The sequence below is a fragment of the Equus przewalskii genome, chromosome 21 (genome assembly GCF_037783145.1).
Source record: "Equus przewalskii isolate Varuska chromosome 21, EquPr2, whole genome shotgun sequence".
NCBI classification, from domain to species: Eukaryota; Metazoa; Chordata; class Mammalia; order Perissodactyla; family Equidae; genus Equus; species Equus przewalskii.
In genome coordinates this window covers 1,031,087-1,053,192 of record NC_091851.1, presented here as the reverse complement: position 1 = coordinate 1,053,192, position 22,106 = coordinate 1,031,087, and the positions used below count along the sequence as shown (strand labels likewise).

The 22,106-nt window shown below is 54.1% G+C and overlaps 1 protein-coding gene and 1 long non-coding RNA gene across 10 annotated transcripts in view; one reads left to right on the top strand and one right to left on the bottom strand.

The window, feature by feature from the left end:
• Positions 1-20,158, top strand: part of SYNDIG1 (synapse differentiation inducing 1) — a 205,023-nt gene extending 184,865 nt beyond the window's left edge. For 5 of the 8 annotated variants that reach the window (XM_070588961.1, XM_070588960.1, XM_070588962.1 and 2 more), the window contains one exon: positions 2,502-3,680. In XM_070588961.1, the coding sequence (XP_070445062.1) occupies positions 2,502-2,660 (159 nt within the window). In that variant the 3' untranslated portion in view covers positions 2,661-3,680. Of the gene's footprint in view, positions 1-2,501; positions 3,681-16,928 lie in introns of those variants that run through there. The other 3 variants (XM_070588966.1, XM_070588968.1, XM_070588969.1) reach the window with 1 other exon arrangement.
• LOC139078181 (uncharacterized) lies at positions 15,524-22,050 on the bottom strand. Of its 2 annotated transcripts, none has more exons than XR_011531017.1 (6): positions 21,615-22,050; positions 21,419-21,471; positions 19,618-19,723; positions 19,405-19,500; positions 18,210-19,214; positions 15,524-17,119 (listed from the first exon to the last, which is right to left on the bottom strand). It is a non-coding gene; the product is annotated as an uncharacterized lncRNA (long non-coding RNA). The 2 variants fall into 2 exon arrangements; XR_011531018.1 differs by having other exon boundaries at positions 19,405-19,503; positions 21,615-22,039.
• Between the last annotated feature and the right edge of the window lie 56 nt (positions 22,051-22,106).

Below are 22,106 nucleotides of genomic sequence, written 5' to 3'. Positions count from 1 at the left end.
ACAGTCATCCTAGAACCAAACAAAACACACGCCAAGGTCCCCCAGCTTGAATTATGAATAATGAGAGCAGATGAGCAAGCGTGATTCCCAGGGAGACACATGGGGCTCCGGGGGATGAGAGCACTGGTGCTGGGTCTGCTCAGAACCCGCAGGAGGGGAGGGTGTGGAGTTTGGCCACAGCTTAGGTCAAGGCCGCCCAGTGCCATGCCTCCTTCACAAAGGCCACCAGAAAAGCCAGGCGTGTGCTCCCGGGGCCAATGCCACTGGGAGCATTTGAAAGGAGCTCATCTCGCAGAGGCCACTCACCTGGTCCTTCCTCAAATGTTTGGTGAGTTCCTACCATCCCCCCAGGGCACCGGCATGGGCCCAGGCTCCCGGAGACCCCGTGGACAAAGGGGATGTGGGCTTGCCTCTGGAGCTTAAAGCTGAGCGGGGAAGGCTATGTCCAGACGTCGTGACTGAGATGCATGAGCTCTGGGGAGAGAGGTCAGTCTGGACACAGGAGCCCCTGCAGGGGGCTGGGATCACGTGAGGGAGTGTGAGCGCCTGCCTGCCTCTCTGTATCCCTGCATCCTCTCCTGCAGCAGAGCCCAGGGCAGACTGGAGGAGGGTGGTGATATTGGCAGAGAGAGTAGCAAGGCCCCATCCTAACGGAGGATAGCTCCCTGGCCGAGGAAGGACCATTACCGTGAATTGTGTCGTAGGACATGGGAGTGTTTGGGAGTGCTGCTACATAAAATGAAACGCAGCTAATTAAGACTTCATTAATTACTGTTGTCCTAGGAGGCTTCCTATTTTGCATTCCCTTAGCTCTGCTTCATCAAAAATTGTACACAGTGAGCGCCCAAGCTCACTTCCAAGCCAAAAAAATGGGGGAGGAAGACATAAAAACTGGCCTTCAAGAGCCGGAAGTTAGGGAAAAGAGAGGGGGGCCACACGGCAGATCTCAACCCAACACAGAGTTCCAGAGTTCATCAGGTCAAGGTCAGGACTGCAGAGGATGGCAGTTCATTTCACGAGTTGTCTCTGAGCCTGACCCTTGTGGTCCATTGCGAAGGCATTGGTGTTTTTTAATCTGAGTAAACAATATGCCAGCTGCCATACCTTCCTACAAAATGCGCGAATAGCACTGATGACACATGGAGGCAGGATCCGGCGAGGATCTGGTTTCCAGAGGTGGATCATGAGACTGAGTTAGGACATACTACAGGGCAGTGGCCTCTGCCTTTGCCCTGACCATGAAGAATCCCCCGCTGGCTGGAGGATAGCCCTCCTCGGTGTCACATGACACTCCGGGGGCCTCCATGCCGTGGTAGCCTCCACCCTCATTTGCCAGATGAGCCGTTTTACTCAAGTCGTTCCTCCGTGATGGTTACAGCTGAGTCACGTAAGGGTCCCCAGACTCCTGGTGTTGAGCTTCTACTCTTGCTTGTGGAGTAGGACAGCTAAGGAAGGGGCTGGGGATGGGTCTATGGGGTCTGCCACAAAATACCAAATCAGATAGAACATGCAAAAGCCCCATTTTCCTATCGACCTCATGAAATGTGAATCTTATCAAACCAACACCTCATTACGTAGTTAAGTGACCAGAAGTGGAGGTATTGGTCTTAACATAAAACTATTTTATTGGTGGATGAATCTCCCAGCTATGGCAAGGGAGGGAGATGGTCAAGGAATGCATGATTCCACGGCCACCAGCTCAAGGGTAAAGTCTCAAGTATCCTGCAATTGACTTAATGATCTTATGGCACAGTCTCCTCACAGGCAATGCAAACTACAATTCCCTTCCCCACACCCCTGCTATGTTGTAAAGACTAAATGAGGGAAGTGCAAACATACTTTAGAAAATTGTGGGGGCCAGCCTGGTGACATAGTGGTTAAGTTCAGCAGCCCAGAGTTCACAGGTTCAGATCCCAGGTGCGGACCTGGCACACATCAAGCCATGCTGTGGTGGCATCCAATGTGAAATAGAGGAAGACTGGCACAGATATTAGCCCAGCAACAATCTTCCTCAAGCAAAAAAAAAAAATATATTGGAAACAGATGTTAGCTCAGGGCCAATCTTCCTCACAAAAAAGGAAAAAGAAAATCGTGTTATTCAAATGAAATAAAATGTCATTCTTGGGTAGAAAGGAAGGCACCAGAGGTGTAATATCTATCCTATCCCTCCCATACCGGTGCCCAAAACCCAGGACCACATTGGTGGTATGCAGCTGGGTTACTGCTGGCCATGGGTATTCCCTGGGGCTTTTTTTTCCCTTTTGTTTAAGCTTTGCCTTGCCGTGTGGAGGAGCAGCAATAAGGCCTCCCATTCCTTCCTTGCCAGTCAGAGAACTGCTGCCATCACTGGGAGCACCCCTGGGTAAGGCTTCTCTCTCCGGAGTCGGTTAAACCCAAGGTTAGAAGGGAGCCAGAGAGGAGTCCCACACCCACTTCATTTGTTCCGACATGCTCGTCTTGACTTCCTTTCTCCTCTCCCTCCTTCCTCTCCAACTCTGCAGACCAACAAAGCCGTGGCCAAGGGGGACTTCCACCAGGCCAGCACCAGCTCCAGGAGGGCCCTCTTCCTGGCTGTGCTCTCCATCACAATCGGAACTGGCATCTACGTGGGTGTGGCTGTTGCCCTCATCGCCTACCTCTCCAAGAACAACCACCTATGAGCTTCCGCCAGGCACATAGGGGAAGAACCTGGGGCCCGTTGTGTGTGGATCAGAGAAAGCAGAGTTGGCAAGGGATGGACACACAGGGAGACACAACTGTGTGATGCTATACAGTATACATTATTGCCAAGTGACTCCATAAAGCCCTGGAATTTTGTACCTGTGGATTTCTTTCGTTTTTGCCCTTTAGTTTCCTTTTCACAGCACTGTGTAGAGCACGTGGCAGGTGGGTACTGCTAACCCTTCTGAATGGAAGCTCCGAGATCCTGACCCGCGAGGCCGTCTCTGGGTGGATTCTGGCGGACAGATGACAGCACCGCCCTCTCTGCAGCCTGCCAGTGCCTGGAACGCCATAGTATTAGCAATATACAAACAGTACAAAATGTGTTCATTCTTTATGGAATACGGTGCAATAGGCAGAGGGCAGGAGACACATCTCTCTTCTGTCTGTGGCCCTGCTTGACTCCTCTGGCATAACCCAGTCCCCGTGCCTTCCCTGCAGGAAGAAAATGGGGCTGAGCAGGAGGAGAGACGAAACAGCTTCTGGCAGGACCCCCAGCCTGTCTTCAGATGGGTCCAGCCCTGAGAATGCAAAGCCAGAAGAGCATGGGACCTGTCCCCAGCTAGTGTTTCATTCTCTCCACACTGTCCCCAGCCTAGGAACATGGGTCCTCCTTCGGAAAGTGCCCAAACTCGCAGCCACCACGCAGCAGTATGCAGCCTCGGACCTCGTTGGTCCAGTGGGGAGCAGGGCACAGTGCCCTCCCAGACTCCTTCCACTTCCAGGAACTCTGAGCACAGCAGCTCTGCCCGCCAGCTCCGCATAAAGAGGCCTGTGTGGACACTCACCCGGGGGCGCCCCAATGATACTAGCGATCTTAAAAAGGAGATGAACCTTCTCTGTCGACTAAATGAATAGCTATTTTCTTGTCATTTTTTTTAAGTGCAACTATTGCTTCATGCTGCTTAAGTTATCAGATGAATGCTGAGAAATAAGTAATCACAGACATTTTAATACCATTTCACTGCTGTTTTATGAGTGTTCATTATTTAACAAAAATTATCTTTTAGCTTTTTTGCTTAAGCCTTTCCTTTCTGGTTAATATCAATTCTTGGGTTTCATTTATAGTTTTCCTGTGTTTAAATAACTGCAGAGCCCCCCAGGACTCAGCTGCTGAGACAGTCGTGGGGTCTCTAACATGAGAATCACAGTGTTCCTGGCTGCTTAAGCTTCTACCTGAACGCCTGAGCACTGTTCATAAGCATTATTATCCTAACACCCTCAGCAGACACAGAGGCCAACTCTCTAGGACAGTGGTCCCACCCACAGCACTTAAAAAATTCCTGCTGCCTGAGTCCCAGCCCCAGAAATCCCGATTTGACTGATCAAGGATGCAGCCTGCTGATTCCAATGTGCAGCAAAAGTGCAGAACCACTGCCCTGGCACAAGGACACAGGGGTGATCTCCCATAACCGGCACTCTCCTCCTTGAACTTAAACACTGAATATTGTGGAAATTATTAATACTGTCTTCCTGGGTAAAATCCAAGATCCGTCTAGCATTTGTCTCTATTGGATGCTCCAAAAATGTCCTGTAAGAAGAATAGATAGAAGCCCGAACAGCCCTGTGGGAATCAGAGTCACTCGGTGGTAGAGAGCACGCATTTGAATCCAGTCGCACTGCTTTCTAGCTGTGTGATCCTGGGCAGATGGGTGCCCTTCTCTGAACCTCATCTCTAGGAGAGGATGATAGATGATGCCCACTTCCTAGACCTGCTGGGAAATGCGTGGGCACAGGGTCCAGCGCTTGGCACGGCTGGGTGTACAGGAGATGGGGTGCCGCCGTTACTCCCAGTGTCCTGGATGGTCCATCCCATGGCTTGTTTGTATCCTCTCATGTTTCCACCCCAATCTCTCAGGGTTTATTCATCATGAATCATTGTGTAAAATGGCCCTTTTGTATTTGTCCTAAAATGGTCTGTTTTAAGTTCAAGAGGTATCCACAGTTGCATATCTTTGGATTTGGTTAAGAAGTGGGATCAATCCTGTCTGTCCTGCCCCACCGTCTCCACTGGCACCATCTTGGTTGCTCCACACCAGCCCCTCCGTGCCTGGACACCCTGTCTCCTGCTAGCACACCTCCCATTTTCTCTCAGTCCCTGTCTCTCCAGATGGAAAGCCTCAGTTTAAAACAGCTCAGCCCTCCCTGTGCTTTCTCAGGCTCTGCCAGGTCTTTCCCAAGGACCAGCACCAAGACCAGAGGCAACATCGTGTGATTGGACAGTCGTGTGTGTGCGAGGGTCGGGGCCCCACCTGCCAGAGGACAAGTGAATGAAGCACATGGGGCCCTGCAGCTCACTTGATAGGTAGACACAGCGTGGCCCAGGCCAACAACCGGCTTGGCCTTGGTGGCAGGGGAGGTCACTCTCGGTCGCTGCTCAGCACAGCAATCTTCTAAGTGCAGGGCTGCCGCACACTCTCCAGATCTACATTATCCTAGTTGCCATTGCAGCCGCCGCAGATAAGGCACCATCTTGCACAGCTTGCACTAGGCACTGGGCCCATGTTGTCTCATATAGTCCTGAGAGCCCCGGCAGGTGGGTGATAGAACTGAGGTTCAGAGAAGGTAACTTGCCCAGCACCACGTGAGTGATGGCTGAGAGCGAGACTGGAAGCCCCTGGCTGGTGCCCCTACTGGGCAACGAAGCATTTCCTCGCCTTCACCATGGGCACAGCCGTCCGTTCTGCACCAGCTCATTTCAATCTTGTAAAAACTCTATACTACAACCGTTTTATTGACAGAGGCCCAGAGCATGTAAGTAATTTCCCCCAAAGTCGTGCTCCTGGGAAATGGCCAAGTCAAGCTGTAACGCAGCCCGTCAGACCCTAAGCCCCACCGGCTTACTCTTAAACTGTGCTTCTCAGCTGTGGCTTTACAGTGACAAAAGTTGCATCTGGGCCCCGATCACACTGTTCATGGGTCGAGACTCTCAGGGACTCGGGGGGTACTTTTGTTTCTGTTTTTCCAAAGGTGTTTGCCGACGGGCCGTGGGAGCGATGTGGAGAGAAGATGAAAGGCAGGAGGCAACTTCATGGACAATGTCATGGTGGCAAAGGTGATTAGGGCACATCTCGTTCCTCTACACAACGCTCTTCCCCCAAATCCTCAGAGATGCCTGTGGCCTACCTATCTCCAGCTGCCTCAAGGCTTCTCTCTGTCCCTGTGTCACTGGGCATCCCTGGTTTCATCAGGTGTCCCCCTTCACCAAGCATGTCTGCCTCACCAGGTGTCTCCACCTCACCAGGTGTCCCCGCTTGCCCGGATATTCCAATTCCCCCCAGGGAGCCACAGTGGGTCCTGAGGGGAACCTGGAGGGGGAGGCCTCATCCATCGGTCACTATGCAGTCCGTGGCTGCCCGAGATGCCACAGTTGGACCACACAGCTAACCAGTAACACTGCTCCACTGGCAACAGGATCAGCTTCTCCAAAACTCGGGGCAGGACATTCCTCACACTCAGCCAGTCATCCCGCCTCTCAAGACGCTAGAGGCCGTCTCTCATTCGGAGCAGCCTCTGGCTTTAAAACACGTCAGGGGGAGCAGCCTTCCTGCTTGCCAGCAACCGCTACCGCTCCCCACATACAAATGCCCAATGGTCCCTGTGGCTGCAGCCACAGCCAGAGCTGCCTTTTCAGGGCCTCTGGCCTGAGTCTCAGGACCTTGCCCCTGAGGTTTTTAGGGTCTCTTAAAGGCCCCCAGTGGACAGGCTTAAACGCCAGCCCTAAGAGGACAGTTTTGTGTTTCCCGTCAAAGTCCACCTGCATTTGTTGCCATGAGAGTGGGCATCTGTTGACCCAAATTGCCAATAAACCATTAAGTATAAATTTAAACCCTGAGCTAAGACTGACCTCTTGGAAAATGCAACTGTCCCGTCTCCTGTCTAGAAGTCAGGCTTGCATCTGTTCTCTGCAGTTGATGACACTGGGAGTGTCAGATGGAGCCAGAAGTAGTATGAGAATGTGTCTGTGATGTCCCCACTCCGATGACCTCCCAACAACCCCTCCTGGTGTTCAGGATGAGCGGAGTGCCCAAGGGGTGGGGGGCCTCACTCCCCTGAGGTTCTCATTTGAAAATTCTGCTCATCTTAGCAAAGCAATGGTGGACATCAGACCCACAGGTGCTTCAGGCTTGCAGACTGCTGGCTCCCTGCCAGACAAGCTTGTAGATCGAGTAATGAATTTGTTGTTTCACTGGGCCCCACAGGAAGGTGTCAGGGCTCCTCATGGGTGAAGAGGGAAGGGGCGGGAGGTGCCAACTAGCGTTTAAGGCACAGCAGGATTCTGAGCTGCAGGAATGATGGATGCAGCGTGGCGTGCTGTAGCCTCAGAACAGGCTCCAGGGACCGTGATCAGAGCAATCACAGCTACCCCGCTCAGCAGGGCACGGGGACCACTGGGAGTGAAGCTCCCTGCAGGCCTCTGTAGCAGAGAGCACATCTTGAGTGAGCCCCAGGGCAGGGGAAGACCTTGGGGGCTTTAAAAATTTGCCCAGATCCCCCAGGTGGAAAAGACAACATGGCATGATCAGGAGAGGTAATTGGGGTGACAGAGCAGAATGTGGGTGCCTCCAGAGAGAAGCACTGGGCTGGGCTTTCCAAACCCAGACAATGCTGAGGAGCAACATGTGGTCTGAAACGTTGTCTCAGATTTTCAGCCTCCACCGAGTTCAACGACAGTGTCATAGCTGCTCGGACCTTTGGACTATAGTTCCTTATTGTTGCTGCACCATTCCCTGTCATGCAGGCACCACTGTGGCAGATCCAGGCTCTGGAGAGCAAGATGACTGTCCCTTTATCGGGACACCACCGTCAGTCTCCTCTCTCACCCTAGAGCCCTTTACTCTAGCCCACAGTGAGCTCAAGACTACACTTGCCCAGACAGTCAAGTTCATCTGTCTGAATTCTGCATCTGACCATGCGTTCAACTGACCAGCAAATGATGATGGAATTCAAGGCGCTCTGTGAGGGGCCAGTTAAGTGACCGGAAGTGATTCACTGTACCCCTGAGGCCTCCAAGGGACTGTGCTGGGTTTTTTACTGAAATCAGGTCATTTGGGGCCAATTGAAGATGATAGGTAGGAAGATGATACATAGAAGATAGATAAATAGATAGATAGATAGATAGATAGGTGATAGATGGATGATAATAATGATAACTTAGATAAATAGATGGCTAGCTAGATCAAATATCCACAGATCCATCAGAGAACGTGCCAGCATGGTGCCAGCGCCACATGCAGCTCTGTGCTAAGGCTCCCCGTTCCCTCAGGCCTTTGACTGTGACACGTCATGTCACCTGAGTCCAGCTCATGACTCAGCTGAAAATAAACCCTGACTTGGGTCTGTTGTCTGTCTAGACCAGAGAACGCATATTTGGATTCAAGCCATTTTATTAAACCAAGCAGGATTTGTAGATGGGACAAGAAGGGGAATTAGTTAGCATTCTTCCAACTCACCTCATGCCTTCATTCCCTGGACATGGTCCCAGCACATTTTAAAAAATATGTATTTTCCATTTGACATGGTTTAGGAAGTATTCCTGATAAGTAGAAAGAGTCTGCTAAGATCAGCTGTTGCTAAGGGGCTGAATTAGGTGAAGGCTGATAAAGAGCTGGACAGTGTCCCTCTCAGCACCACGAGGCTGGTCTTCAGTTAAGCTCTCGAGAAGACTTGTATAAATGGAGAGACGGTCACTGCCGGAGACAGTGTCTAATTTAGAAACAGAAATCAAGCCACTTCAGCATCCGTCACTCCTCATCTTAGTCCATAATGGAGAAATGCGGAGACCCTCACAGACAACGCTTCCCTCAGTATCATTCCCAAGGAGAAATCCAGCTGTTCGAACATCCCAAACCAATTCTCCATCTGGCATTTTGTGAACCCTCAAACAATTAGGTCTTTCTGAAATAACACATACCTTAAATTTGAAGGGTACATTGCAAACAGATCCAGCTTCACAGTTGCAGCAGTCCTGTCCCAGGCCTGTCACAGCCTCAGTTGCAGATGAGGACTCGAGCTCAGGGAGGCTGCTTTCCCCAAGTCCACAGACAAGGAAGCATCCAAACTGGGCCTTGGGCTCAGCAAAGTGGCACTGAGGCCAGTGCCCTCCCAACATGACTGGGAGACTGGGGGGCTCTGCTCAAGTCTCGCTGAAGCCTGGGCAAGGAGGGCACCTGGCGGGGGCATCTGATAAAGCCAAGGGAAGATGGGTGGCAGCAGGGAAGCTGGGAGAGCCGGCCTTCCTCCAGCATTGGAAAGCCTGTGCTGCTGCCCCAGAGCAGGTGCACCTCTTGGACAGGAGAGGGAACTTCGCCCGCCCCCCGCCCCTGGGCTGTCAAAGCCCAGCTCACAGGGAAGTGGGGATAGCAGTGGGTGAGGCTGAAGGCATAACGCCTGGAGAGAGTGAAGACAGAGCCCTGGACGACCCACCACAGGCACAGAGATAATCGAGGTCTGACAGCAAATGAATGAACAAGTCGGTGACAGTTCCTCTCCCCTCAATCCAGGGACATCTGTCAATATCTGGAGGTATTTTTGACTGCCACAACTGCCCATCCAGTGGGTAGAGGCCAGGGACGCTCGCTGCTCAACATCATACAATGCACAGGACGGGCTCATAACAGAGACTCAGCCAGCCCCCATTGCCAGCAGCCTGAGAAGCTGCGCTGCATTCTGCATCGTGGTCGCCCACGGCGCGGGCTCTGGGAACTGACTCTGAATTAGGCATCGCCAGGTGGCTCGCCAAACAACAAGGAGGCTTAAGATCCACTCATAGGCCGACCACAGCTCCTTGGAAACCCTTACCATAGTTTAACCGAGAGAGAAAGGGAAGGGGGAGGGAGCGAGAGGGAGGGAGCGCCAGGAGGAAGCCCATTGAGTCAAGCCCCGCGGCAGCTCAGGGCCACGCCCTGCCCCCCTCCACCAGCACAAGGGGCAGTTCCAGGAAAACAGTGAGAGTGATGATACACCTCTCACGTTTGGTAAGACGTGGGCCTTGATAAGGAAAGCTTTCACATCCACTCAGTCACTGAGTCCTGCAGATGTCCTCTGGTTCGGAAGGGGCACTGGGCCTGTTCATGGGTGACAGGGCCAGGGCTCCACACGGGCAACTTCCTCAAGTCGGCACAGCCAGTTCATGGAGAAAGGGACTCAGGTCTTCCTTCCCCAGCTGCTCGTTGGGGGGAAATCAGATCCACACGCCAGAGCCGTCACAGCAAGGGTGCCACTTCATCCACGCCGCCTCCTGGTGTGGAGGAGGGGACTGAGTTTGAAAACCGTGATCCGCGGAGCCTCAGCAGGGGCCCTGAGGAGCTGCGGGCTTTACTTCAGTTACCCACAGGGTCAACCCACTTCGAGTCCTTTGACATCACTTTGGAACAGAACCAGAGGTGTGATGCTGGGGGGCAGTCTGTTCCTCCTCAGGGCAGTTCAACAAGCGTTTGCTGAGCACCTACTGTGTACAGGGCTGCGATGGGCCCTCGGCAGACAAAGGCAGGGAGAGATCGGACCTGGGAAAACGCACGGAGACAGCGAAGGAGTAGAAGCCAAGAATAAGGGTACCGGGGCCCTCAGAGGTGCCCAGACAGAGACGGGGATGCCAGGGCCATAGACCATGCGAGTCCAAGAGCTGGGTGTGTGGGGGGCATCTGTTCAGGCTGGAGCGGAAACCTTAAAGAAGACTCGCCTTCTCCTCTTGCACTCCTGGTGGCTTGTTCGGTTCCTCAGCTTTCTGCTGACGTTGCTCACAAATGCAGCCTGCGGTGCAGTGTGTCAGTGCAGGAGGTGAACTTCCCGCCTGCTCTCGCCCAGCCAGCTTCAGGGAAAAGATGGAGACACTCTCCACGTCTAACCGAACCCGGATGATGGTCTCCCCTCCCAAAGGTGTTGGGCAAGCCACGACAGTATTCTCACCCGCTCATGAGACAGTCACCACGAGCGCCTGCCCGAGCCAGGCGAGGCAGGGTGAGGCCCGGTTTCCAAAGGGCCAACAAGGCCACCTTCACAGTAATAAGCTGGTGGTGGAAGAATCAGTTGAGTGTCCTCCCTTTTGAGTCACAGTGATGCATCATCTAAGATTAAGGATGAGGTCTCTGTGGCAACGAGGATCGCAGGGGTTAGGGAAGGCAGGGCATCTGCCAGTCACCCAGCTCTGGGTATGTCATCTCCACCTGTCCGGGGGCTAGCTGGGACATACCACTGTGATCCTCGTGCCCCAGCAGGAAGACCAAGACTTAGGGAGGGAAGGAACTTGCTCCAGGTCACACAGCAACAAAATCTGAGCTGTGCTTCAGTTCCATCTGAATCCAGGGCTCACGGTCTTACCCGCCTCAACACGCACCTCATGGCTTATTCAGTTCATTTGCTGCTAGTGCTCAGAGGAAATAGAGCGGTGACCTTTCTAGCTTTCAGACTGTGTCAAGTGTCAGCTGTGCAGTCCTGGGACCCAGGAGGCCTTGCCTGCACCCTCCACTGCCCTCAACTGAGATTCCTCCTTCCTTCCCCTTCCGTGGGTGGGTTTGATCAGATTTTATTTTGAGCCTGGGAAAATCAAACCCGTGTCCGCACATCTCTGGGGTGATGGTGGGTGGCCCTGGGATTGGAGGAGGGCTGTATCATCAGGGCCAGCGCTTGTCTGTGGTGTGGTAGACACCACTGCATGCCCCCTCCGTCTGACGTCTCAGCCCAAGCCTTCAAGGTGGGCCCAGTTTTGTCATTCTCATCTTACAGTTGGGGAAACTGAGGACCAGGACCTTGCCTGGGTGACGGAGCTGGTCCACAACAGGCCAGAGCCAGAGTTCAGATCTGTGTGGCTCTCAGGCGATGTCCTGCTCTCTCCCCGCTGGCATCGCCGCTTGTGCATCAGTTACAGAAGAAGCCTTAGGCACCTCTCAGGGGTCCTGCCCATGCCAGGGGTGGACGTCAGGACACACGGAAGGCAAGGACACACAGAGGAACAAGACACCACTGGAAACATACGTGCCAGGCTGACACCCTGTGTCTGGGAGAGTGAACATGTTCCCAGGAGGAGTCCCAGCCCGTGGGACCACAGGGAGAAGTATGGCAGACTGGGCAGCTGGGGCAGTGGACATTTATTCCTCACAGTTCTGGAGGCCAGAAGTCCAAGATCAGGGCTGCAGCAGGGCTGTTGCTTCCAAGGCCTTGCTCCTGGACTGCAGGTGAACACTTTCTCCCTGTGTCCTCACGTGGCCTTCCCTGTGTGTGGCTGTGTCCTCATCTCCTCTTCTAATAAGGACACCAGTCAGATTGGATCAGGGTCCACCCTAGTGGCCTCATTCTGACTAAATCACCTCCTTAAAGTCCCGTCTCCAAATGCAGTCACATTCCGAGTTACCGGGGTTTAGGGCTTTGACATATGACTTTGGGGGACAGAACTCAGCCCATAGCAGCACCCAAGCTCTTGCGTCTTCCATCCCTGTGACTGCCAGCCTCTTGTCCACATACACTGCCCATAGTCACCCTGATCCCCTCACCACCCCTCCCTGCCACCCCTGCCCTTGGCCCCAGCCACATCTGTCCATCTGCCCGCCTGTGCCCGTGGGCTCCAAACCAAAACGGTGTTTGATGGACAAAGGGCTCAAGCAGCCCACATGTGGGCAGTGGGTGGTCCAGGATCCCAGATCCCACTCTCCCATTCTGGGAACCCTGCTGGCACCTGCGTGACATCCTGATGAAGCTGTATCTGCTGAGCCAGGCTCCCCAGTCCTACAGGCAGAGGACACACCAGCATCAGAGATGGAGAAGGAGCCAGGCTTGACGCATGACACAGCTCCAAGGCTCCTGAGGCCGTGGCTAGCTACAGCAGGGCCTGACAGACAGAGGGGCTCCCAGCAAAACTCAGAGAGCTCGGCCCTGGGCTCTTCTTGCCTCAGTGGGGAGTCCCTTGGGGACTGGTACACTTTGGGTCAGGCTGGAGTGGTGGGGCCTGCCAGGATACAGATGGGAGATGTGTGGACACGGGGCGAACCCCACATGGGGCAGAGAGGAGAGGTGAAAAGGCTGGTGCAGGTGTGGGCTGAATCATGCTCCTAAGCACACGGAGGTGCCCCTGAGGAATTCCTAGAAATCCTCAGCAGACGAAGTTTAAAGATGAAGAAGTCCCCCCGAATCTGCCTGAGGGTAGGAGCCAAGATCCCTGTAGCTGCTGTTGCGTGGCCCTGTGTCCAACACCCAGAGGCCCTTCCCAGACCCCGGCTGCCTGGCTGTGAAGGGTGTGGCCAGCTGACAGCCCGCGGCATGAAGCTATGGCCACACTCTTCCCAGGACAGCTATAGCCAATGGCTGAGCTGGGCAGTGACAAAGGGCCTGGCCATTTCCACCCAGCACAAGCGCAGGTCTCCCCCACCGGCAGTCTTTGCTCAGGAACTTGTGCCCGACGGCTGCCAATGTAACCCATGTTCTGACGGCTCCTCCTGCCCTGTCCAGATTCCTCCATTTCTAGGTCACATCTGTTACTCCCCAATAAACCTTTTCACCCTCCACCTGAGAAGTGCTTCCTTGAGAACCCAGGCCATAACAATCCCCGCTGTTGAGGTCTGGGAAATGAGGTCACAGATTTTAGGAAGTTGAAACTCAAAGATGTAAAGAGATATGCCCAGAGTTCGTGAGCAGCTAGAGACTAACCATGTGCCTCCCTCCCCCCGTGGCGCCAACAATCCTCACCGCGGCTGTGAAGCGCCACACACGCCTCACTCTGTCCCCACAGACACAGCCCCCTCTCCTCGCACGGAGCAGGCTCAGGCCCCTGCAGTGACCAGCTCCAGGAGGGAGGGCCCCACGGCTGCTGGTGCCCTGCCTATCCTTGGGCTACTGGCTCCCAGACCCTCATCTTTTCCTACATTATCCATCTATTCCTTTCCTCACTGCCCAACCCATGTGGCTCCTGCTCTGGAAGGAACCTGTTAGGGCTGCAAGCAAAGGTGCACGCTGCTGGCTGGCAGCTGCAGTGTTCAGCCCACAGGGACTCACGTTGACGGAGATGAGTTTGACAGGCTTAGCAGATCTATTCGGAACTCACAGCACAGTGCAAACTTCTCTCTCTCTCTACAAAAGAGAACAGGCTTGTGCTCATGTGCAGAAGGCTCCTATTAGCGCAACTGCTGTGCAAAGCTTGTAGTTCATGTTTAGTGCAAATGTTTGCAGAGCCACGATTTGCGTAGAGCCGTGACAGTTTATGCTGCTTGTCATTCTTTGTCTCTCTGGGCAATTAAACTTTCTGGATTTCACTTGCTTATCACGGGGGAAAGAGATCCCTTCTGGACTAAAACTCAGCTCAGTTGTCCTGGGAGCAGAGCTGGGTTATGATGGGAAAACTCTCGTCACTTCTAAATTGTGTGCCAAAGAGAAAAATAACTACATTTTTTCAGTTTAAAAGTTAGAAAAGCAAATTTGATTCCTTGGAAAGTGAAGCGGGCCAAATCGCCACCCACAGACGTGCCGCAGCTCCTGGAGACAGACCGTGGGGAGTATGAAACAGCAGAGAAGCTGTGAGCAGGGGGACAGCCCTGGGCTCCAGTTCTCACGCCTCCTCAGCAGCCTAACAGCAATTTTTGCACCTTCATCCAACAACCCAAGGTCTCTGCCCAAAACAGACCCACAAGTCGATGCTTTCTTAGCAACCAATTCTTTAGCATCCATTTAGGGTCTTCCAGACACAAACTTCCAGTACCGATCTTGCACTCCAGCTCACGTTTGATAAGGCTAAGTAAGGTTTGCACCAGCCTGAGCAGCACCCTGGGCACCACTCTCTGGAATGTCAAAGGTCAAACCAGAATCCTGCCAACAGCTTCCCCACCCCGAGGTGGGCCTCAGCCGGGAGGTGTTTGATGGTGGTCAAGGAATCCTGCCCACTGACACAGCTAGAAAGACTTCTTGGCCCATCTGATGCCATGGGGCATACTCTCCCATCTTTGGAGGCCAAAGCCTTCCTTCCCCAGAAAGATTTGTTTGAGCGCTGCCCCAGCGCACAGGAACCCCTGCCCCACCTGAGCTCCCGAGCATTTAACACTGGCCTCCCACTGCATCTCATTCCCACCTGATTGCTGTGCGTGACCAACTATGCACACACTCATGCAACACATTTTTATTGCAAACCTTCACAGTGCTCAGTGCTACTCTCAACTCAGAGGTTGTGGCGATCCCTAAGAGAAAGGCCCAGGCTTTGCGGCAGACAGACAATGATCGGAACACCAATAGCCGATAAAGTAACCACAGAACGTGGGGAAGTCATGAAGAAAAACAGACACGTGAGAAAATGGGCATGGAGGGATGACCAAGCAGGGATGACTAGAGAAGGTCAATCCAAGGGGGTGACATTGAGATGCCCTGAAGCCAACTCAGCCATTGACACAAAAGTCCTGAAATAGTGAGAGGCTTAGACCCTGGCAGCTCCCATGCTTAGATCTGTGTCATCAGTGATGGGAATGTCACGCAGATGAGCCTGAGTCCAGCTCAAGTTTGGTTCTCTGCGACGCTCACGGTCTAGGCCCCAGGCTGGCGTCCTCCCCTTCCCTTCCCCTCCCTTCCTAACAAACTCACAGACAGAACTCGCTGCCCGTGTCCCTCTTTCTGTATCCATCAGCAAAGGATGTGAAAGTCTTGTGAGAAGAAATTCGTAAGAATTTAGGATGGCCAGGACGAGGGCTGAATTCAGGTTGTCACACCAGGGTGGTGACGAACACCAGCTCTGATGATGTTAATTGATACCGAAGATGATTACATTCAAGTGTTACACGATCGCAAGAGATACTCCAGAGATGCATCTTGAAATAATTTCTAAAAGAGCATAAAATGTTAACCTTGTGTAATCAAAATTGCCCTTGAAGTTTTGTAATGTAAAATGTAACAATGTTATAAAATAAGAACGCAATGTAAAGGGATTACATTCTTTTCATTGATATCAAATCCCCATGTGCGTGAGTTGAGGTTCCCAGCTGGTACAGTGACGCACTCCAGCACTGCAGGCACAGCAAGGCCCAGCTCAGACCGGTGCACAAAGGGGCCTGATCGACAAGGCAGTCATCACCATGTCTGCTGCTGGCGGCAGAGCAGCAGGTACGCAAAGATTCCAGCCCTCCGGCTTCTCTTTTGATCTTTACTCTTCCCCCTCTGGAGACCGTTCGTCAGGTCTTCTAACTGTCCCTCAGCCAGTCTTTTTATTGGGCCATCAGTCGCTTCTTTGGTTTTTCCTTGAGAATACTGCAGGAGCCATCACCTCGCACACTCTGCCCACCCCCTCAGCAGCACCTCCAGTGCCTAGTCAGTGGCAGGAGAACCTGAAAATCACCTAGCCTTTCTCCCATGAGTCTGCTTAAAATGCACTGATTCTTTTCAGGCTTGATTGTATTTGTTGCCTCTGGGTGAAAGCTCATCGATTAAGGCATCTGATTAAATAGTGTCCCTCCCTCTCACCAGCCTCCAGAGCTCTCAGTTTCTTTGTTTTCATCAGGGGCAGGTCAATTAAATGTTTTTACGATGGAACTCTGCCGTGAGGTCTAGAATGATGTGGAAGGAAGGCCTTCCTTAAATGTTTGTGGATTTAATTAAATTGCATTTGCGATGTTATGCATAGCCCGTCCCCTCCCGGCGAGTGACGTGCTGGATCTGTCCAAATTGAAATGAGAGGCCCATCGTAAAGCGAGTCAGAGCTGGGAGTTGCGGAAGGAAGGTCACGGGTCTGGGTAATGACAAGATCGAATGAAGTGTCACTGGACCGTCAGTCACAGGGGCTGAGTGTCTCAGTGATCCCTTCCATCATCCCTGTGATGACAGTGGGCCGCCTGGGCCAGCATCCCACAGTCAGGATCTTGGGGGTGGCTTGGGAGCACCCTATGTTCTGGGGTCACCTTAGGATCCTTCCTTCAGCTCTGTTTTCTCTGAGCTTGATCCCTGATCCTTCCAAGCCCCTGATGACAAATGAAGTGAACTTAGTCTGCATTCTAGGGCTGCAAGGAATGGGCTTTGTCTTTGAGAATTCAAGCACAAACTTAAGAAACGGGTTCAAAGGACGGGTTCGGGGAAGGAAGCCCAGCACAGTGAGAGCTGACCTGTCGGCATCATCCTAAAAGGGAACTGGAGGTACCAGCTTCGCTTGGAAAATAGTTTGCTTAAAAATTCAAAAGAAAAGTCTCCTTGTAGGTGCTTTGCTGTGTGACATTGGTATAACAACTTTTTCCTTTAATCCTTGAGAACAGAAGTATGCTCACCACAACTGAGGCAGCAGTGAGCGGACGTCTCCACAACGTCTGTCCCAGACGGAAGTCCTGCGCTTGACCTTGTGCACCAAGGACACGGGCCCGCGGCCAGACGGAAGTCCTCGAGTCTGGGTCCTGAAGGGCATTCACCTGCTGTGTGGGCTTCATCAAAGGGCCCGACCACTCTGTGCCTGAGAACAAGTTTGATCATGAGGATGATGGGGGGGACAAGAAATGGCGTCTTCTGCTCTCTCTTTTGTGTGGATGTTGATGAGATGAAACAAGAAAACTAAACAATACATGAAGCAATTTTCATCTCCTGATAACGACTTCTCCAGAAGCAGGCTGATTTTGCTGACGCCAACTGTAATGGACCTTGATGGCACCCGCCCACATTCTCTCAGACATGTTTCCTCCAATGCTGACATCCTGCCCTCGACTCTGCCTGAGGGTCTCCTCTTTGCCTCTGTGAAGGGCGATGGGCAGGCCGGCTACAGGGCCAGGGAGTTCATGACCCGGGGCTGCCTCAGCCAAAGACCATGGAGACAAATTGGTGGATAAACACCCAGCTTCCCTCGGCTGGGGGACAATGCTGAGGTGTTATTCAGTCTCCCAGGGGCCCCAGTGGGCTGATGCGTCCTCCACAGCTGTCACCTAGTCTTTAATACACCCTCCGGCTGCCTTCTTCCCTGTCCCATCTCACTTCCCCGCCCCTACCCTGCTGCCTGGACCACCTCCCAAATGTAACTCTGGCCCCGGTGTCCATGTGTGCTCTGCCGGGGGAGGGCAGCCTGAGGCCCCAGCCTTCCGGCCCTCACTCTCCAGTGTGAAATGCTTCTGGATGAGCCAAGGCCGTCTTGGTTCCACTTCTGTCCCTCGGCCCACTGAGATCTGACCTCTTCCAGGCTTGCCAGCTCTCCTTAGGGGCAGTGGGTGTGCTGCCGCTGAGTTGCCACTGTGGCCTTATACACACGAAGTCCCAGGACCACACACCTAGCCTCAGGGGCGCAGAGACCCTGTTCAAGTCGCCGGGGCTCCCGTCCCGCTTCTGCCTCTAACAAACGTCCCAGCTCAACGTCCTCATGTACACAAGGGGCATAAATCCCGTCTTTGCTGATTTACTGTGAGTCTGCACTGCACTGTTTTTTGTGAATTTTGACAAACACACACTGGCACATGACCACCATCACAGTCAAGAAACGGCAGTTTGTCACCTGCCCAGAGTCCCCACGTGCCCTTTGTGGTGGACCCCACCGCCCGGCCCCCATGGCAACCCCCTACCTGCCCTCCACGCTGTCCCTTTGCCTTTGCCGAGGGCTACAGGGACGGAGTCACAGACCGTGTCGCCCTCAAGTCTGGCTGGGAGGTCACCAAGGCTGTCGCTCATCACTGGTCCTCCCTGGTTCCTGCTGGGCAGCGCGCTGTGGGGCGGAGGCAGTGCAGTCTGTCCATCCACTCACCAGCGGAGGACGTCTGGCTGTCTCATTTTGGGCATGATGAACAGAGCTGCCGGGCACAGGTTCGTGTGGGACCACAAGCTTCCGTTTCATTCAGGTGAACACCCGGGAGCGGGGTTCCCCACACCTTCCCACTGGCTTCAGGGCTCACCTGGCCCCACCTCCCCGCCCCCTCACTGTGCTCCCTGGGACCACCTGTGAGTCCTTGTCAGGTCTGCCTTTAATGGTAAGTGGCAGTGGGTGTGGTGGGAGTCAGGTGAGGGGGCGTCTCTGTGAGGCTGGGCTCACTGGGGCCCAGGAGCCCACAAATCCTGTCAGAGCCCAGCCTCCGCTCCCCTGCGGGGACACGAGCTAGGACAAGAACCTGCTGACCATGGCGGCAACGTCATCGTCCGTCTCCACCCAGGACCTTGGTGGCCCCTCCTTCGTGTGGACAACTGCTAGCAAGGTGGGTCCAGGTGACCTGCTTCCCCAAGTCACTTGGGTTCCGGTCCTGAGGACTCTGACTGAAGGGCAGGCCGCCTGACACCTGCCCACGGAGCCGGCTGGAGGAAAGGGACTCAGGACGCAGAGGAAGCGCTCCCATCCCCACAGCGTCTCCTTCAGCACGAGAAACAACCGGCCAGAACTGACTTAGTATCCAGGGGCGTCGAGGGTGGCCCGAGGTCAGTCAGGACGCAGAGGGTGATGAGTAGCACCAGGTGAATGGCGAGCCACCAGCAAGGCCGTGTCACCCTGAGCAAGGGGAGGGGCCCGGCGGGGAGATGGGGAGGAGAAGCCTTCCCTGAGTGCTGATCCTGCAGGAGCAGGAGCCAGACCGCCACCTGCCCTGGAAAAGAAGGTCCAACAGTAGCTGCAGCCAGACCCTGTCAGGGCCCTGGGAGCAGTGAGTGGACACAGGGGTGGCTGGGATTCCTGCCCCACCCCGGGACTTTACACTGCCCCCACGGGCCTGAGGGGGAGCCTGTGGCCCCGGGCGTTGGGGCCGGGAGGCCAGACCTGCAGCTGCCAGGTCCTACCTGGACCACGAATCAGCATGGCTGGGGCCGGGGCCCAGGAAGCCGCATTCTAAAGTCCCGAGACGATTCCAGTGAGCAGCCGGGTTTGGAAACTGCCTGCTGAGAAGACCACCAAGTCCCACGGCCGTGGGGCTCCACTCCACCCAAAGACGGGGTCCTGAGAGACGCGACAGCCCCATCCCAGGTGCGCCTCGGAAGCCCGCCCACTCCCACCTGCCGACGCTGGCCAGCCGCTCACAGCCCAGGCCGCCACTGCTGTTGATTTAGAGGAACGAAGCATTTTGGAAGATAATTTTCTTTTTGGTCCCCAGCCGGCTCCCTGTGGAGAGACGGCTGTAAATCCACATTGTCCCCAGCAGTGTCTTCCGTCCCCCTCTGCCCATCCTCGGCGGCACCCGGCCCACCAGACTCGCTCGAGGCCTTCCTGTCTCTCGCCTCACTGCATTTCTTACCTTTTCCCTTTTGTTTCTACTCTTTTTGGTTTCCATAAAAAGTCCCTGCACGACCAGTTTGATCCAGCCTGAACCAGTGCTGGGCTCACTACATGCCACAGAACTGATAGTGAATGCTCTCAGATGTGTGCTCTGCTGGCTGTCACAGAATTTAATCCAGATGCCAACTCAATGGCCAAAACCATATTTTCCCTGGAGCCAAGCAGAAGAAAATTTATAGCACAAATAGCAAATGACAGGTTAAATATTCTGTGATTGCAGAGTCTCAGTTGGACATTAAAATAGACTTAAAAACACATGGATTCTTGGCAAGCGCATTCATTCACTCTGGTATTGATTCATTCAACAAACATTGTTGAGCAGCTGCATGTCCCAGGCACTGTGCTAGGTGGATTCCACCCGAGAGGAAAAGAGGATGAATGGACAGTCCTGTGTGCATGAGTGTGAATGTGAGTGAGTGAGTATGAATGTGAGTGAGTGAGTATGAGTGTGTGTATGTGTGAGTGTGTCTGTGTGTGGCATGATTATATAACACATATATGGTGAAACAAACATGGATGGCTATCCAGGAAAAAAGAGGTAATTGCCCTAAGAGAGATGCAGGGGGGAGTTTTGTGGGAGTGGGGAGCATTCCCAAAGGGCTCTGAGCAGTCCCCAAGGCAAACACAGGCCTACCAACCACAGCAGGTCTCCACGGGCACCCAGACAGGATGGTGGGGCGAGTTTGGAGTGGTCAGAGGCCAGAGGCTGGAAACAGCGCATCGCTGGGCACCAGCCGCCCTTCAAGTTCAGCCTGAGCCACTCACTCCTCCTCTCCCACTGTCCTGCAGCTCTGCTTCAATGGAACTCACTAATTGGATTCTGCACATTGGATGCTGTGGTCCTTGCATTTGCTGAACATGCAGTGTGGGCTATGTGGCAGGGCTGGGGCACACACAGTCAAATCCGTCATGGGAGAAGGTGGGCCTGATCCACTCAGCCAAGGGAAGTGACAAGGCCCACGAGAAGGGGCAGATGAGTGCTCAGGGCTTAGAGGGGACCAGGAGACCCTCCTTGGGGGAGTATGAGGCAGGCTTCACGGAGAAGGGGAGAAGAAGGAGTCAGAAATGGCTGCTGGTGGAAGAGCGGGTGGGTAAGGACTTGCCAGGAAGAGAGAAGCATCAATAAGCCCAGGAACAAAATGGGACTTCGGGGGAGGCAGAGGTTAGAAGGCCTGGAGTGCCAACCCAGGACTCAGAGTTGGACCCCAAGAAGGTGAAGGGCCGTGGGCTGTGTAATGCGAGCGATGGCGAGATGGGGCAGTGCTTCAGGAGCAGGAGTCCGTGGCGGAGGGAGGACACGCTGAGAGGCAGGCGGAAGGATCATTCCCCATGAGCGAGAGCGAGAGTGAGAGCCAGCTCAGCGTCTGAACGGACTTTTGGTCTTACAAGGGCTGGAGGCTGAACACGTGGACTGTCCTGTCCCCCTATGTGGACAGGCTCCCGGCCGCCAGAGGCTGCCATGTTCTGGAAAGAGGACAATTTATACCCGGGTCTGCATTCAAGTGCTGCTCTGCTGCTCACCAGCTGGGTGGCTCCTGCTCCCCCGTGGACAAAGTGGCATCAGGAGTCCCTCCCTGGTGGGTCGTGAAGAAAGGAGATGACAGTCCCAGAGCTGAGAGCAGCCTGTCGCCTCGCCTCTGGCCTGCCCTTCCGCCCTCCCTCTCTTCGTCTCTCACCCAGTGCTGTGAGGTGCTCCTGAGGCCCACTCGCCACTCACCTGTCCATGTAGCCTCTCTCCCTCCTGAGCACCCAGCAGACTGCACGCCGCCTCCCTTGCGGGGAAGTGTGGCCAACAGCACGTGGGCGGGAGAGACTAGCCAGCGTCTAGTCCAGGCTTCCAGCAGCGGCTGTGCCTTCTCCACGCTCCGTCCTTCTGCAGTCTGGCTCCAGGTGTGGACCATGAGGCCCTAGGGGATGGAGGACACGGAGGCCAGGTCCCTGGAAGAGACTTACCTGCCACCCAGGAAGCCACAGTCTGGACTCGTCAACAAGCAAAAAGCCTCTGTATTTGAGACTTCGGGCGTCTGGGGGTCACTTTGCTCTGGCAGCTGCACACCCCAGCCCAGGTCACCTGCAGGACTTCTCACCATGAGAGCGTCCACGGGGAGCTCTGTCTGTGTGAGCAAAACAAGAGGACTCAGCAGCGAAGAAAGGGCTGTGTTCCTGGGACCTGCTCAGAGGCAGGACAAGCTCATGCCCGGGCAAGAGA